At 40.5% G+C, this 16,897-nt stretch overlaps 1 protein-coding gene across 2 annotated transcripts in view; it reads left to right on the top strand.

Annotated features, from left to right (window-relative positions):
• The first annotated feature begins 3,573 nt into the window (after nt 1-3,573).
• PIWIL4 (piwi like RNA-mediated gene silencing 4) overlaps nt 3,574-16,897 on the top strand; it is a 56,657-nt gene continuing 43,333 nt past the window's right edge. The window contains exons 1-4 of one of the 2 annotated variants that reach the window (XM_043898123.1): nt 3,574-3,780; nt 5,322-5,400; nt 10,507-10,638; nt 15,958-16,172. In XM_043898123.1, the coding sequence (XP_043754058.1) occupies nt 3,721-3,780; nt 5,322-5,400; nt 10,507-10,638; nt 15,958-16,172 (486 nt within the window). In that variant the 5' untranslated portion in view covers nt 3,574-3,720. Of the gene's footprint in view, nt 3,808-5,321; nt 5,401-10,506; nt 10,639-15,957; nt 16,173-16,897 lie in introns of both variants that reach the window. The other variant, XM_043898117.1, reaches the window with a different exon arrangement.

Raw genomic sequence — 16,897 nt, 5'->3', positions numbered from 1 at the left:
TGAGAGGTAGCCATATCTTGGTGGGTCTTCGTGTTTGTTTTTTTTTTTTTTTAATGTGGACCATTTTCAAAGTCTTTACTGAATTTTTTACAGTAGTGCTTCTGTTTTAGGTTTTCATTTTTCAGCTGTGAGGTATGTGAGATCTTAGCTCTCTGACCAGGGATTGAACTCACACCCTATGCACTGGAAGGCAAAGTCTTTTTTATTTTTTATTTTTTGATTGCTCTGGGTCTTCATTGTTGTGTGTGGGCTTTTCTCTAGTTGTGATAGGTGGGCACTACTCACTAGTTGCAGGGCTCGGAATTCTTACTGCAGTGGCTTCTCTTGTTCCAGAGCATCAGCTCTAGAGAGGCGGCCCAGTAGTTGTGGCACACGGGCTAAGTCCCCCCGTGGCATATGGGATCTTCCTGGACTAGGAATCAAATCCATGTCCCTTGCATTGGCAAGTTGACTCATAACCACTGGACCACCAGGGAAGTCCCTCAGTGGTTCTTTATCTAGGGCAATTTACCTTGCAAAAGACATTTGTCAAAATCTATGGATGTTTTTGGTTCTCACAATGACAAGAGTTACTGGTGTCTAGTGAGTAGAGGCCAAGATTACTGCTAAACATCCTATAATATAGAGGACAGATCCCCCTCCCCCCCAAATAATGCGTTATCTGGGCCAAAATGTGAATAGTGCCAAGGTTGAGAAATCCTGGCCTACCTTTATCTCCATTTTACGGTTGAAGAAACTGAGGCTAAATGAGATTAAGTGCATTTTCTTGAGACAGAAAGCTAGTGGGTTGATGGAGTTAAGATATAAATCCTAATCTTTAGGACTCTAAAGCCCGTGTGTGCTTGTAACCATGCTGTGAATTCCCTAATACAGGGAATACACAAGTGCCTTTAAAAATCATATGTGGAGGTCACAGTGTGAATTTGTATGTCAGTTATTACAATAATTATAGCATAGAGGTGAAAATGCAGATAATGATTGGAAATAATCAATATTTCTGATTTCATAATGAGTCAGTATTTGGAAAATTGAAAGGATTTGACTGACGTTGTCTGTGGTGTTCTCAGTGCTTCTCATCACTGTTAGTGTTCTCACATCAATATAAGTCAAATTCATCTGAGGCGATCAATTTGGAAAACATGACGTAAAGATTATTTTTATATTCACAAACAAAGCTCAGATTTTTCAGAAGTAGATTCCTTGCCCAGATTCTGTTCTCACCTGCCCTACTTTTTAATATGCATTTTATGATCATTCACAACTTTCAGACTCATTCATTTTCAAAGAAACATATTTATTACCGTGGCTTCACTGAGCCAAGTCCAGACTGGTCATCTCTGTCCAAGGCTACTATACCTCTTGCACTGCCAGCCCTTAGGGCTAATGGTTTCCCAAGACAACTGAATAAAAGAATATTCTGATGTGAAATATATAAATAAATAACTTCAATAAACAGCCTATACAATAAGCAGTCTATAACCTCTGCACAAGTTTTCAATACATCCATAGATATATTTACTAAAGTTCTATACATATTCATGATTAAAGTAATCTTTGAAAATTAGGGTTAGAAGAGGAGTTTCCTTAAAATATGAAAGACTATAAACCTGATATTTATGGCAGACTCAGAATGGAAACATTTCAGAGATAGTCTCCTTAAAGTCAGGAAGAAAACAATATCAGCTATCACAGTCACTTTCAATACTATTCAGGAAAACTTGATCAACGTGATAAGACAAGTAAAAGAAGAATAAGAAGGGATGAGACAAAATTACTATTATTTGTATATGACATGATCATCTAAATGCAAACTTAGTGAAATCAAAGGACAAGCTATATGAACTAAGGAGTTCAGCAAATCTGATACCAACTTACAAAAATCAATATCCTGTATCTACATTAATAATAACCAAATAGAAAACATAATAAAAAAAGAGAAGCTTCAAACTACTAATAAGACTATGTTTCTATAAATAATATACAAGGCTTTTGTGAAAAAGTTAAATTTTATTAAAGGATATAAAGAGATACTTGAATAAATGAAGAAATAAAACTGCAAGAGTGACAGTTCTTCTGAAACTAATTTCTATATTCCATACAGTGCCTGTTGGAAATTAATCAGGAAATTTTTTGTCAAGAAGCCTGACAAACTTATTTTAAAAACTTATATGGAAGAATACAGTTTGCAAAAAATAAATCAATCAAAAAATCAAAGAATAAAGACTTTCCCCACCAGATTTTAGGAGTAATACAAAGAAACAATTAAAAGAGGTAAAGTACTGCGACTTCCCTGGCGGTCCGGTGGTTAAGATTCTGTGCTTCCACTGCAGGGGCTGCAGGTCGACCCCTCCTTGGGGTACTAAGATCCCACATGCCATGCAGTGTGGCCAAAAAATAAAAATAAGTAAATGCTAAAGTCATTAAAAATTCTTTTAAAGGGATAAAGTATTGATTCTGAGCAGATATAAATAAGTACAATAGAAACGGAAGACACAAAATCAGATCCAGATACATATGGGAATTTGCTATTTCTTGACAGTGCCTCCAGAAACCATTGTAAGTTTAATAGATGATGTTAAGAGTAAACAGCTTACCAAAGTGATATAAAGTTAGATCCCTACCTCACATCATACATATCATATAAATATATATTTATATGTATATATATGAATAAACTCTTAAAGGATACAAGGTAGCTTATGTGAATAGAAAACATAAAATTAATAAATGTCATATGAAATCGAAAGAAATGAAACTGTTAGTCCCTCAGTCATGTCTGACTCTTTGTGACCCCATGGACTGTCCATGGAATTTTCCAGGCAAGAATAGTGGAGTGGGTTGCCATTCCCTTCTCCAGGGTATATTCCCAATCCAGGGATCAAACCCAGGTCTCCTGCATTGCAGGCAGATCCCTCACCATCTGAGCTACCAGGGAAACACAATGTCCTATGAAGTCCTTGTAAATTCAGGGCAGGGAAAATTTTCTTTCAAGAAAATCTCAAAAGCACAAACAATAAAATAGATTTGACTACATCGAAAGTAAGACTTGATTAGATAAAGAACTTCATAGTTAAAATTAACAAGTGATAAATCAAGAGTAGGTATTTGCTATGTTATGAAAAAAAATTCTTTCAAATGACAAGAAAAACACGAGAAGTACAGTTTAAAACAGCCAAGAATATAAACAGGCAATTCACAGAACAATAACAGAAAAACCCTCACATCTATCACACAGATGAAGATACGGCTACCATTTTTTTAAAGCATTCCTGCACATTTTTATATTAATTTAATTTTAAATGAATCCTCCCAATGCCCCAGTAGATGAATCAGATATTTCTCAGAAACAACACTGACATGACATATTCTAAAACATCCAGAAGCCAGGAGCAGAAGTGAGCAGATAACACAGACAAAAAAGTGTGATGCAACCTTATATACACCTCTGATGGGCAAAAACTAGAAAGCTGGATACATTTGAGGGGGTGCGGATGCAAAGAAAAGTCTGGAGGCAGCCTCCCAACCCCCTCCGGCCCAGGCGCTGGCCCCGCCCCCGCCGCGGGAAGACGGCGGGCTGCGCGCCCGTCTCCACCCACGCGGGAGCCGGGCCTCGATTCTGCGGAGATCCACCTCCTCCGCCCCTGTTGGCTCTATGCGGCCCGGGTGCTGGTGAAGAAGCGCCCTCAGTGAGACTTGGCGGCCTCTGGGCTCCGCGGGGACATGAGCGGCCGCGCCCGCGTGAGGGCGCGAGGCATGGCCCGCAGCCCCGGCGCCGCGGAGGTGGGGCGCCCCCAGGGGCATCCGTCGGTGTGTAGGCCGCTTAGCAGCTGAGCTGTCTCCCTCCTACAACTCCTTCGTGGACACTGCCCTTCTCTGCACATCTCTTTTCCTCTCTAATAGAAAGCAGCGACTTCTCTTCTCTCTTCTCTTTCAACTTTGAGTCTTTCCAGGGTTTCTCATGTTCATATATATATATATATATTTCCCGTTGGGGAGCTTATCAGAGTAAGATATTAATGTAGATGTTTTGGCCGCTGAAAAGGACTGAAAGTGGGAGGCGAGTGGATCACTCTTCTGTTTTCTGAGTTTTAATTACTTCATTCGTTTTTAAGTCTCCTGGTGAAAAGGACTGTACCTTAAAGGTACTATTATTTGGTATGTAACATAATATGATTCATCTTGCTAATTTATATAAAGAGAAATAATTTCAAACACAACGGAAATTTAGAATCAACCGCTGTGCATAGGGCTCCTTATTAAACTTAGGCAGCTAGGTTGAATCGAGAAGCAAATCTGCAATTTCTGAGTGATGTTACACTTAATATTTGGAGCAATACTTAGCAAAAACTTAGTATTTGGAGTAATATCTTAGACCAGAAGTGTTACCTGAGTAGTGTGTCGTCAATATGCCTTTACTCTCATAAAGAGACCTGTTGATTTCCCCCATTTAAAAAAAAAAAAATCAGGCCTCTTCAACAGGGAATTACTGTGAAGAGAAAATATTAATGGTTCTCTTCATCTATTTTGTGAACTAATTTTGGACCAGTTTTTTCAGGAGCCTCATCATCTGGCTGGTGGCCCAGATCCTCTGGGCTCAGTTTATTTTCTTGTATAAACTTGTTCACATCAGAGTCCCTATGTCTGAGAGCTACAGAAGCATAAGGTCTGTGATCATCTGTATGTGTCTTAGTCGCTTTAGTCGTGTCCAACCCTGTGCGATCCCGTGGACTATAGCCCAACAGGGTCCTCTGTCCATGAATTTCTCCAGGCAAGAACACTGGAGTGGGTTGCCAGTTCCTTCTCCAGGGACTGAACCTTCGTCTCCTGCACTGTAGGCAAATTCTTTATCATCGTCACCAGGAAGCTTGTGACCACCTGTACCACCTTCCATTTGATGACCTTCTTGGAGAAGGAAATGGCAACCCACTCCAATATTCTTGCCTGGGAAAATCCCATGGACAGAGGAGCCTGGTAGGCTACAGTCCAGGGGGTCACAAAGAGTCGGACACGACTGAGAGACTTCACTTTTGGGGGCAAGGCTCACACCTTTGCCTCCGGGGTCTAAAGGCTGTATCTGGCTCACAGCATTGAAATCAAAGATTCATGAATGGGGAACACTGTAGCTTGGCCTTATCTATTTTTCTAAAATGGGCAATCTTTCCTCCTCTTTCAAGCATCTTACCTGCTAACATTTTCTTTTCCTAGCTCGTGGTACTCTAATGACACAGGACATGATTTCCGTTCTCCTTCTCATCTCTTGATAATGTTTTGGTTTATGACTTAATATCTTAAATCTGACCAAATATCTTTACTCATTTCAGCCTCCATCTGTTGCACTTATTGATAACGAAGCATCCTCTAGCAGTGACTGTGATAGAACAAGCAGGATTTCACAGAAATGTAAGTGCAGCTCCGTCTGTCCATTCGGTTGCATCCCATCTGAATGAAATAGGAGTGACTCGACCAAGCCTTTGAGCAGAAGACTCACTTCTTTTTTTTTTTTTTTCATTGATTTTAAAATGTACATTCTTTATATTTTGACATTATTATAAGATGTCTTATAATTGATAATGTCTTATAGTTGTTATTGGCCAGGGAACAGTCTTTTTTTTTCTGCAATCTATTTTATTTTTTCATTAATTTTTATTAGTTGGAGGATAATTACTTTACAATATTGTAGTGGTTTTTGCCATACATTGACGTGAATCAGCCATGGATTTACATGTGTTCCCCATCCCAATCCCCCCTCCCGCCTCCCTCCCCATCCCATCCCTCTGGGTCTTCCCAGTGCACCAGCCCTGAGCACTTGTCTCATGCATCCAACCTGGGCTGGTGATCTGTTTCACCCTTGATAGTATACTTGTTTCAATGCTGTTCTCTCAGAACATCCCACCCTCGCCTTCTCCCACAGAGTCCCAAAGTCTGTTCTGTACATCTGTGTCTCTTTTTCTGTTTTGCATATAGGGTTATCGTTACCATCTTTTTAAATTCCATATATATGTGTCAGTATACTGTATTGGTGTTTATCTTTCTGGCTTACTTCACTCTGTTTAATGGGCTCCAGTTTCATCCATCTCATTAGAACTGATTCAAATGAATTCTTTTTAATGGCTGAGTAATATTCCATTGTGTATATGTACCATAGCTTCCTTATCCATTCGTCTGCTGATGGACATCTAGGTTGCTTCCATGTCCTGGCAATTGTAAACAGTGCTGGGATAAACATTGGGGTACACGTGTCTCTTTCACATCTGGTTTTCTCGGTGTGTATGCCCAGGAGTGGGATTGCTGGGTCATGTGGCAGTTCTATTTCCAGTTTTTTAAGAAATCTCCACACTGTTCTCCATAGCAGCTATACTAGTTTGCATTCCCACCAACAGTGTAAGAGGGTTCCCTTTTCTCCACACCCTCTCCAGCATTTATTGCTTGTAGACTTTTGGATAGCAGCCATCCTGACTGGCGTGTAATGGTACCTCATTGAGGTTTTGATTTGCATTTCTCTGATAATGAGTGATGTTGAGCATCTTTTCATGTGTTTGTCAGCCATCTGTATGTCTTCTTTGGAGAAATGTCTGTTTAGTTCTTTGGCCCTTTTTTTGATTGGGTCATTTATTTTTCTGGAATTGAGCTGCAGGAGTTGCTTGTATATTTTTGAGATTAATCCTTTGTCTTTTGCTTCGTTTGCTATTATTTTCTCCCAATCTGAGGGCTGTCTTTTCACCTTGCTTATAGTTTCCTTTGTTGTGCAAAAGCTTTTAAGTTTCATTAGGTTCCATTTGTTTATTTTTGCTTTTATCTCCAATATTCTGGGAGGTGGGTCATAGAGGATCCTGCTGTGATTTATGTCGGAGAGTGTTTTGCCTATGTTTTCCTCTGGGAGTTTTATAGTTTCTGGTCTTACATTTAGATCTTTAATCCATTTTGAGTTTATTTTTGTGTATGTTAGAAAGTGTTCTAGTTTCATTCTTTTACAAGTGGTTAACCAGTTTTCCCAGCACCACTTGTTGAAGAGGTTGTCTTTTTTCCATTGTATATCCTTGCCTCCTTTGTCGAAGATAAGGTGTCCATAGGTACGTGGGTTTATCTCTGGGCTTTCTATTCTGTCCCATTGATCTGTATTTCTTTGTGCCAGTACTGTACTGTCTTGATGACTATGGCTTTGTAGTAGAGTCTGAAGTCAGGCAGGTTGATTCCTCCAGTTCCATTCTTCTTTCTCAAGATTACTTTCGCTATTCGAGGTTTTTTTGTATTTCCATACAAATTGTGAAATTATTTGTTCTAGTTCTGTGAAAAATACCATTGGTAGCTTGATAGGGATTGCATTGAATCTATAGATTGCTTTGGGTAGTATAGTCATTTTCACAATATTGATTCCTCCAATCCATGAACTCGGTATATTTCTCCATCTATTTGTGTCCTCTTTGATTTCTTTCATCAGTGTTTTATAGTTTTCTATATATAGGTCTTTGTTTCTTTAGGTAGATATACTCCTAAGTATTTTATTCTTTTTGTTGCAATGGTGAATGGTATTGTTTCCTTAATTTCTCTTTCTGTTTTCTCATTGTTAGTGTATAGGAATGCAAGGGATTTCTGTGTGTTAATTTTATATCCTGCAACTTTACTATATTCATTGATTAGCTCTAATAATTTTCTGGCAGAGTCTTTTTTTTTTTTTTTTCTTGTAGAGTCTTTAGGGTTTTCTATGTAGAGGATCATGTCATCTGCAAACAGTGAGAGTTTTACTTCTTCTTTTCCTATCTGGATTCCTTTTATTACCCTCTTCCAGAAAATTGCAGAAGAAGGCAAACTTCCAAACTCATTCTATGAGGCCACCATCACCCTAATACCGAAACCAGACAAAGATGCCACAAAAAAAGAAAATTACAGGCCAATATCACTGATGAACATAGATGCAAAAATCCTTAACAAAATTCTAGCAGATAGATTCCAACAACGTATTAAAAAGATCATATATCATGACCAAGTGGGCTTTATCCCAGGAATGCAAGAAATTCTTTAATATCTGCAAATCAATCAATGTAATACACCGCATTAACAAATTGAAAGATAAAAACCATATGATTATCTTAATAGATGCAGAAAAAGCCTTTGACAAAATTCACCATCCATTTATGATAAAAAGTCTCCAGAAAGCAGGCATAGAAGGAACATACCTCAACATAATAAAAGCTATATATGACAAACCCACAGCAAATATTATCCTCAGTGGTGAAAAATTGAAAGCATTTCCCTTAAAGTCAGGAACAAGACAAGGGTGCCCACTCTCACCACTACTATTCAACATAGTTTTGGAAGTGTTGGCCACAGCTGTCAGAGCAGACTCACTTCTTGAGCATCCCGTCTTCCTTTCCTTGAAGCATCCCTCTGTGTTTGTTGTGTTTCTTTGAGACTCCCAAACAGAGACTGCCACTGAATTTCCTGATGGTGTTTGGCCGTTGGGAACCCCCAGACATTAGGAAGCCAATTTTTCTGATTTATTTGTTTCTTACTGAATAAATTTGGGAAAAAAAATTTAAAAATTCTTTATGACATACAAATGTCAACACTGTTGCCTTGCAGAGATGGTAGAAACCTGGTGTGCCTGTTTCCCAGTCTGTTTTCATTTCCCACCTGTAGTAAACATCACCGTTTGGTGGAAGCCCTCTTCCCTGCAAATCCAGATTTGACCTCAAGATACTTGTCGACAGGCTACTCTAAATAGCCCATAGCACACAGTGCGAGTTGGCTGCCCGATGTGCTAGTTTCCTAGGGCCGCTGTGATAGAGTACCGCAGACCCAGTGACTTAGACAATGTAAATGTCTGGTCTCATAATTCCAGCCCCTGTTGCCATCATGCAAGTGCCATTCCAGCTTTTCTTTGAGAATTTCTTCCCACATCTTCTGCACATCCTTGTGACTAGCAAGTGATGGAAACCCTTCATCCTTTGAGGGTAGACTGAATATTTTTACTTTTAAAAATTGTGGTAAAACATGTGGAGTGTAAAATTGACCATTTTAACGATATTGAAGTGCACAGTCCAGTGTGGCCTTAACAATATTCACATTGTTGTGCAACCATTGCCATTATCCATCTCTGGAACCTTTCTCCTCTTGCAAAATTGAAACTTTGTACACATTTAACAGTACCTTTCCATTTGCCCCTCACCCCAAACTCTGGCCGGCTTCCCTGATAGCTCAGTTGGTAAAGAATCTGCCTGCAATGCTGGAGACCTGGGTTCGATCCCTGGGTTGGGAAGATTCCCTGGAGAAGGGAAAGGCTACCCGCTCCAGTATTCTGGCCTGGAGATTCCATGGACTGTATAGTTCATGGGGTCGCAAAGAGTCGGACACGACTGAGCGATTTTCACCAGACTCTGGCAACTACCATTCTATCAGTTCAGTTGCTCAGTCGTGTCCCACTCTTTGCAACCCCATGGACTGCAACGTGCCAGGCCTCCCTGTCCATCACCAACTCCAGGAGCTTGCTCAGACTCATGTCCATCGAGTTGGTGATGCCATCCAACCATCTCATCCTCTGTCATCCCATTCTCCTCCTGCCTTCAATCTTTCCCAGCATCTATGGTAGACTGAATTTTTAGAAACCACCAGACATCATTTGAGCAGTAAGCTATATGGATAATTAGCAGGAATAATCAAATTTTTTAAAATGAAATAAATTTTGTGATTTTCCTGAAAGACTGACTCCACCAAAAAGGGTATGGACAGCAGTTTTGGGTGAGTGGGTAGTGCCATTTGGGGTAATTGCAGATCATGACTATTTCAAAGGAAGGAGATTTGTTTACTATTAGTCATGTTTCTTTGTAGTAATAATTTTGTAATGTAAAATTGATATTTTCACATTATCTTCAAAGTGTCAAAGTTGTATCCGAAATCAGCATCTCTTTATACTCGTTTAAAAAAGAAAATATCCATCTGGAAATAGATTTCAATTTCATGTTTTCTAGAACCTAACACAGTGACATTCCCAAGGTGAAGTGGTGACTTTCATTCTCAGAGGAATGATCTAGCATAAAAACTGATGACAGCCTCTGGGCATTTCTCTTCCTGTGGTTGGGGAAGTTGAGAGATTTTCAGCCTCAATCTGTGCAGAAGTTGACGTGGACAATCTTAATGTGTAATTCTTTAGGTGCTACACAAGGGCTACAGGAGGGAGACCAGCTCTCCATTAGTGGGTGTGGAGCAGAGTGTGGGGAGAGAGAGCCTCCTTCTTAGTCAAGAGGAGAATCAGAGCAGCCCCAAATGTTATATGAGGTGGGACTAACTCAGGGTCTGCTACGTTTAAGAAAAGACCATGCTTCCTTCACGATTTTCAATTTTCAGGCTGCAGACTTCTGTACATTCCCCATTGTTTTCAGTAATGTGGGTCAGTTTTATTAAAAGCCACAAAAATCTGTTTTGGTTCTAGATGCGTTTTTTATATAGAGGTTATAAGCAATATCACTAGCATGAAATATGAGATATTATGGTGTTTTCATCATATTTTAGATGCAGGTGGTATATCTTCGGGTGATTCTGGATGTACCATCAAGGAAAGAGGTGGGAAAGTCAGAGGAGACATCATGGACTTGGCTGTCTGTACCAGGGAGAAACTGGCCCATGTTAGAGACTGCAAAACAGGTACCCACTCTTCATGTTACTTACCTTTCTTTTTTTTTAATATTACCAAATCTTGCCTAAGGAATTTTAATTTCCAGATCTAAAATAAGTTCATATGTTGACTTCAAAGATATGTATTGAACATCTGCTATATTTTAAACATTGTCTAAGGGTGGGAGGGAGGGGACATATGTACACCTACGGTTAATTCATGTTGATGTATGACAGAAATCAAACCAATATTGGAAAGCAATCATCAATCAATTAAAAATAAATATAGAAAAAGAAAGGCAAAAAACCCAAACCAAACAAACAAAAACATTATCTAGACACTCGTTTTAGCCTTAATTCTCTCTTTTATTAATAGGAAGAGTAACATTTTCTGTAAAACTACATTTCATACATTGAAAACATTTTCTCCTTACCTCTGAGGTAGGGGTCCACGAAGATGCTTTGTCCCTTTCTCAACTTTTTCTTATATGGGGAAAAATAACCTTTCTGGACTTAAGCTCTAAAAAGAAAAGTGTAGCCTGTTTGGGGAATTCTTTATGCTGATGCTAGCCTAGGCTTACCCTTGAAATTACAACCTAAAATTTTATGTGTATTTTTGGAAAAGTAGGCCTACTGTTTTCATAGGAGCCTCAAAAGACTTTGTAATTCCCTCTAAAAGTTAAGACTCAGTGATGCAGAAAGCCTGCAGATCAGTCTTTTTCAAACTCTTTCAAACCGTGCAACAAAAATAAGATAAATCCTTATCCATCACACACACACTACACAAACACAATTGAAACAAAGTTTCATGAGGCAGCGTTGCCCTTCCAGTGGCCAGCTCTTGGATCCATTCTGTTGTATCCTAGTCTTTCTATAAAACGTGATGGTTCGCCTCACTTATTTTCATAACTGGAGCACTAACGAGACAAGGATTACAGTTTGAACACACTTGGTTAAGTGATCTCAAAGGGTTGCCTGCCTGCTCGGACATTCTAGATGACTTCTCTTTGTCCATTAATATGAGCAGCTAAAACACGTTGGCATGGCCTTTGGGAGGACAGTGACAAAAAAGCTTTCCTTTGAATAAAATAGCACAATGATTCCTTGTTCCTACTGGGTATGTACACATGTCAATGAAAAAAAGTATCGCCTACCATATCAGTAAATTAAGGGTGTTGTTAATTTATCATATCAGTACATTAAGGATGAGGGCTGCCCACTGCCAAGCCTTTCAGTTACTGCAGCTACTCTCCAACAATGTACCCTAAGGCGACTCGGGGTGGGAAAGAATACGACACTGGCCCCTATAGCTGAGGTGCATGGCAAAGGAATGATTTCAATGAACCCTGACTTTTGCATCTTCCCAGGTAGTAAAGAATCCATCTGCAATGCAGGAAACCCAGGTTTGATCCCTGGGTCAGGAAGATCCCCTGGAGAAGGGAATGGCAACAACCCTCTCCAGTATTCTTACCTGGAGAGTTCCATGGACAGAGGAGCCTGGATGGCTTATAGTCCATGGGGTCTCAAAGAGCTGGACATGACTGAGTGGCTAACACTTTCACTTTCATACATAGCAAAGTGCTAAAGTCATTAATACAGGATGTCTGGCTTTCTTTAATTCCAGTCTTCTTTAGAGGTTCTGACTCCCTGGTCTTTGTTGCAAAAACTCCTGTCTATCCTGCTCTTCCCTTGCCTCCTTGCAGGCAGACTTTCAGAGTTATCTGAGATGCTGTGTTCCAAGCTTAAGCCCTTAGTTTTGTCCTCTGAATAAAACGTAATCCTCATCTTTTAAGTTGTGCATTATTTTTCCATCAATACACATGTCAAAACTGGGGGAATATTTCCTAAGGTACACAGGATACTCTTTCATCCTCATGACCTCAGGGCTCATGCTTCCACTTCCTCCATGAGACATGCAAAACAGTGACTGTTTGATAATTCTGTCCTGTAAGGCAAACACTGGATAATTCCTTCGGAGGAGAGGTGAGAGTACTTCCTTTGTGCCCTCCGAGTCTGTCCTGATGGAGTTTACAGCATCCTGGGCACCGACCAACTGTTTCACGGCCATCTCTGAATTTGTCCTATAAAACAATTTAAAAAATATGTATTTATTTATTCAGCTGTGCCGGGTGTCTTCAGGGTGTCCTGAATGCCTTGCTGCATTTAGGATCTTTGGTTGTGGCCTGCAAACTCTTGGTTGCAGTGTGTGGGATCTGCTTCCCTGACCGGGGATGGAACCCAGGTACCCTGCACTGGGAGCCTGAAATCTTTGCCACTGACCCAGGGAAGTCCCTGTCCTGTAGACTTTGAAGAGGTGAATAAAAGTTCTGTAGGGCCTGGAGTTCCGGGAAGCTCACATGGCCTTCCTGTGCCTGCAAAAAACAGAAGCCCAGAGTCCTGTCTGTTCTCATACAGGGAAGATGTGAAATTTCTTCTTCTGCCCCTTCTCTGGGGCTTACAGAGCCATCTAACCACTGACTGTAGTGTTTCAACATTTTCTGAAATATGATGAACTTTTGATTATCTGAATTTCCGAAAGAATGGCAGGGGTGGGGCGGCGGCCAAATTCATGGTAAAAACTGGAGAGTTTCTTTATAGTCTGAGAGCACCATAATTTCAGAGCAGCATCTGAAGCTCTTATCAAACCAAACAGGTCCCCTCACCCGCACACAGTAAAGTCAATCTACTGACATACCATGTTGTGGTGAAGGGAATTATTGTGAGGCATTGTATAAGGATGCATTGGCTATACAGTCCATTGAACTCTCCAGGCCAGAATGGAGTGGGTAGCCTTTCCATTCTCCAGGGAGTCTTCCCAACCCAGGTCCTGCATTGCAGCAGATTCTTTACCAGATTCTTTATAAGGAAGCCCTATAATTTCAGAGCAGCATCTGAAACTTGTCAAGCCAAGTGGGTCCCCTCACCCATGCACAGTGGTCAGTCTCCTGACACGCCAGGCTGTGGTTAGGGGGAGTGCAGTGTTTACTAGGAGGCCCTGTACAAGGAGTCTAGGACAGCTTGTGCTCAGAAAGCCCAAACTTCCTGATGTGTGTGTATGCTCAGATGTTCAGTTGTGTCTTGACTCTTTGCAGCCACATGGACTATAGCCAGCCAGGCTTCTCTGTCCATGGGCTTTCCCGGGCAAGAATTCTGGAGCAAGCTGACATTTCCTTCTCCAGGGGATCTTTGCGACCCAGGGATTGGACTCAGGTCCCCTACATTGACAGGTGGGTTCTGTACCACTGAGCCACCTGGGAAGCCCTATTGATTCTTAGGTGCCAGTAGGTCTCGAAGCTATGTGATCAAGTAGCTTGGTTGATCGAGACAGCTATGGTTGTCAAGTAGTTAACTTCTTCCATTGGGTGGGGGTTTTAGCATCTGTGAAACAACCCAGGTGCACTAGGTATTATTATCTGTTCACTAGGTATTATTATCTGGGTACTTAGAGAGGAGCGAAAGTAGACGATATGGGAGAGAGGTCTGTCTCAGGAAGGCTCCATGGGGTCTTGCTCATTTACAAAATTATCACTTGAATGATTTGAGTTGCACAGAATCAGCTGGAAGGCAGTCTTTGGAAGAAGTTCTAGGATTGTTGGGGTCCAGCCCCACAGGGTCCAGGAACACCCAAGGGATGAGTGGCATCGACGAAGAAGACAGACACATACAGAAGGTTGCATAGAAGAGGTAGCTTTTTTTTATTTTTAGGATAGCTCAGTTTTTGTAGAATGAATGTTACCTCCCCCTTAAGTCACCACATATTACATCAGATATTGGTTTCATGCTCCTGTCAATATTTTTATTTCTCATGTTTTTCCCCTATGCATTCTTCTGGAACATTTCCGATTACAGGGTTTTTTCTTAAATATCCCGTACATAGTCTTCTTGCCTCAATGGCCTAACATTTTCATTCTAACAAAACAATGTTCTACAAATCTCAGGTATAGTGTAAATTCTTTGGACAATAAAACAATACATGGGAAGGGTCACAGTAACATGTTTGACATTTCTGAGAATAGTACCATGAGAAAAACCTTGATATTTTTCTTTACCTGAAACCACAAAATCTCAATTTACAATGATTAACTATTAAACAGCAAAAACACCTCTAAAGCAGCAAAACACCTCTATTAATAGTGAGATAATGGCAGTGAAGCTGGTTAATTTAAATCTTCTATTAAAATCCTATGTACCCCATTTCCTAACTCTACAAAAATACCCATAATATCCCATGTTGTTTAAAGAAAGGGAAACAATGGACAAATAGCAGCAAGGAAATAGCAATAATGAAAACCCTGTCAACCAAGGAGCAAGTAAACTGAAGCAGTATATCTACTTCTAAATCTAAATGCCTCTACTATTTTCTATTCTAGAACATTATAATCTTTTAAGCAAGCAGCCAAACTGTACCTGTGGCCTTTTCTTTTCTGACCTGATGTTTATGGTCGTGTCCTGAGCCAGAGCAATCATGAGCATTTCCAAAAAGGCTTGGACTTTTCCAGGGAGGCCTTATTACTATATATTATATTTCCAAAAATTAATAGAAAGCCCAACAACAGTAAGACAGAAAGAAGAAAGGGACATACTGGGCCCCCGGGACAACCTCGAGGGGAAGAGCTGCCTTGCAGATTCCTTTCTCATGCCATGACCTTGTCCCCGGGACAACCTCAAGGCGAAGAGCTGCCTTGCAGGTTCCTTTCTCATCCTGGAGGCTCCCAAGGGGACATATTGGGCCCCCGGGGCAGCCCCATGTGAGGAAGAGCTGCCTTTCAGGTTCCTCTCTCATCCCATGACCTTGTCACGGACTGGGCGCATCCTGGTGGCTCCTGACGTATGATAGTTGAATTCAGATGTTTCTCTTCTCCCCAAAGGTCCTTCTCCCAAAGGTCAGTTCCTGCTCTTAGGTTCTTATGAGGCCTGCTTTGCCATTGTAATCCTTTTGTTTGTAGGGCTCTGCTTCCCAGGTGGCGCTAGTGGTAAAGAATCTGCCTGCTGATGCAGGGGACATAAGACACGGTTCGATCCCTGAGGTGGGAAGATCCCCTAGAGGAGGGCATGGCAACCCACTCCAGTATTCTTGCCTGGAGAATCCCATGGACAGAGGAGCCTGGTGGGCTACAGTCCATAAGATCCCAAAGAGTCAGACAGGACTGAAGTGACTTAGAGTGGGGTGCATGCATGCATGTAAGGTTATCAGGCTGCCGGTTACTCGAGCTTACTTTGTGTCACTGAAAAAAAGTTCTTGCTTTCCAGCAACAATTAGCATATGCAAATGAATTTTTGAATGCTGTGATTAATATGAACATGATGTATTTTTTTCATTAAAAAATATTTTTTATTTGTTTTCTTCAGGTTCCAGTGGAATACCTGTGAAACTGGTCACAAATCTCTTTAATTTAGACTTGCCCCAGGACTGGCAGCTATACCAGTATCATGTGACATATAGTCCGGATATAGAATCTAGAAGGCTGAGAATTGCTCTGCTTTATAGTCACAGGGAACTCTCCAACAAAGCAAAAGCATTCGATGGTGTCATCCTTTTTCTCTCACAAAAGCTAGAAGAAAAGGTAAAGTATGATTCATTTTTAAACACACACATACGCATATATTTATACTCCCCCATATAGATTTTAGAGGTTAGCTGATTTTCATGACAGTTGGGATAAGTGTGTTACTCACTCCTTTTCTCTTTCCTATTCCCATGCCTGAGAGCAAAAGACTTCTTAATTAAGACCTCATCAGTAATTGATTTCCTAATTAGGAAGCTGCTGGTCTGGCATTTCAGAAAGAAGAGCTGTAATACAAATACTGCTTTTTTGACAGTTTTTTTCAAGGCAGAGTGTCCTTGAGAGAGGAATTCTTTTTAAACTTTTCCCCAAATAGGCAAGAATTTTAAGAAACAGCATTTAACCTGTGGCCTCAGACCTTTAAATTTATTCTTTTTTTTTTTTTTTTGCTCCTGTGCATTGTGTCCATCTGTCCAAAGAACTTTACATCAATCCTGATTCTAAAACTGTCATTTTTCATGACTTGTTCCATCATATGAAATAGGAGTTACTTATATCAGTCTTGCTCCTTGGAGGAAAAGCTATCACCAACTTAGACAGCATATTAAAAAGCAGAGACATTACTTGCCAATCTAGTCAAGGTCCATCTAGTCAAGGCTATGGTTTTTCCAGTGGTCATGTATGGATGTGAGAGTTGGACTGTAAAGAAAGCTGAGCGCCAAAGAATTAATGCTTTTGAACTGTGGTGTTGGAGAAGACTCTGGAGAGTCCCTTGGACTGTAAGG

Source organism: Cervus elaphus, chromosome 1, assembly GCF_910594005.1.
Source record: "Cervus elaphus chromosome 1, mCerEla1.1, whole genome shotgun sequence".
NCBI lineage: Eukaryota > Metazoa > Chordata > Mammalia > Artiodactyla > Cervidae > Cervus > Cervus elaphus.
Note: the sequence above shows the minus strand (reverse complement) of the source record. Positions and strands in the feature narration are given on the sequence as shown.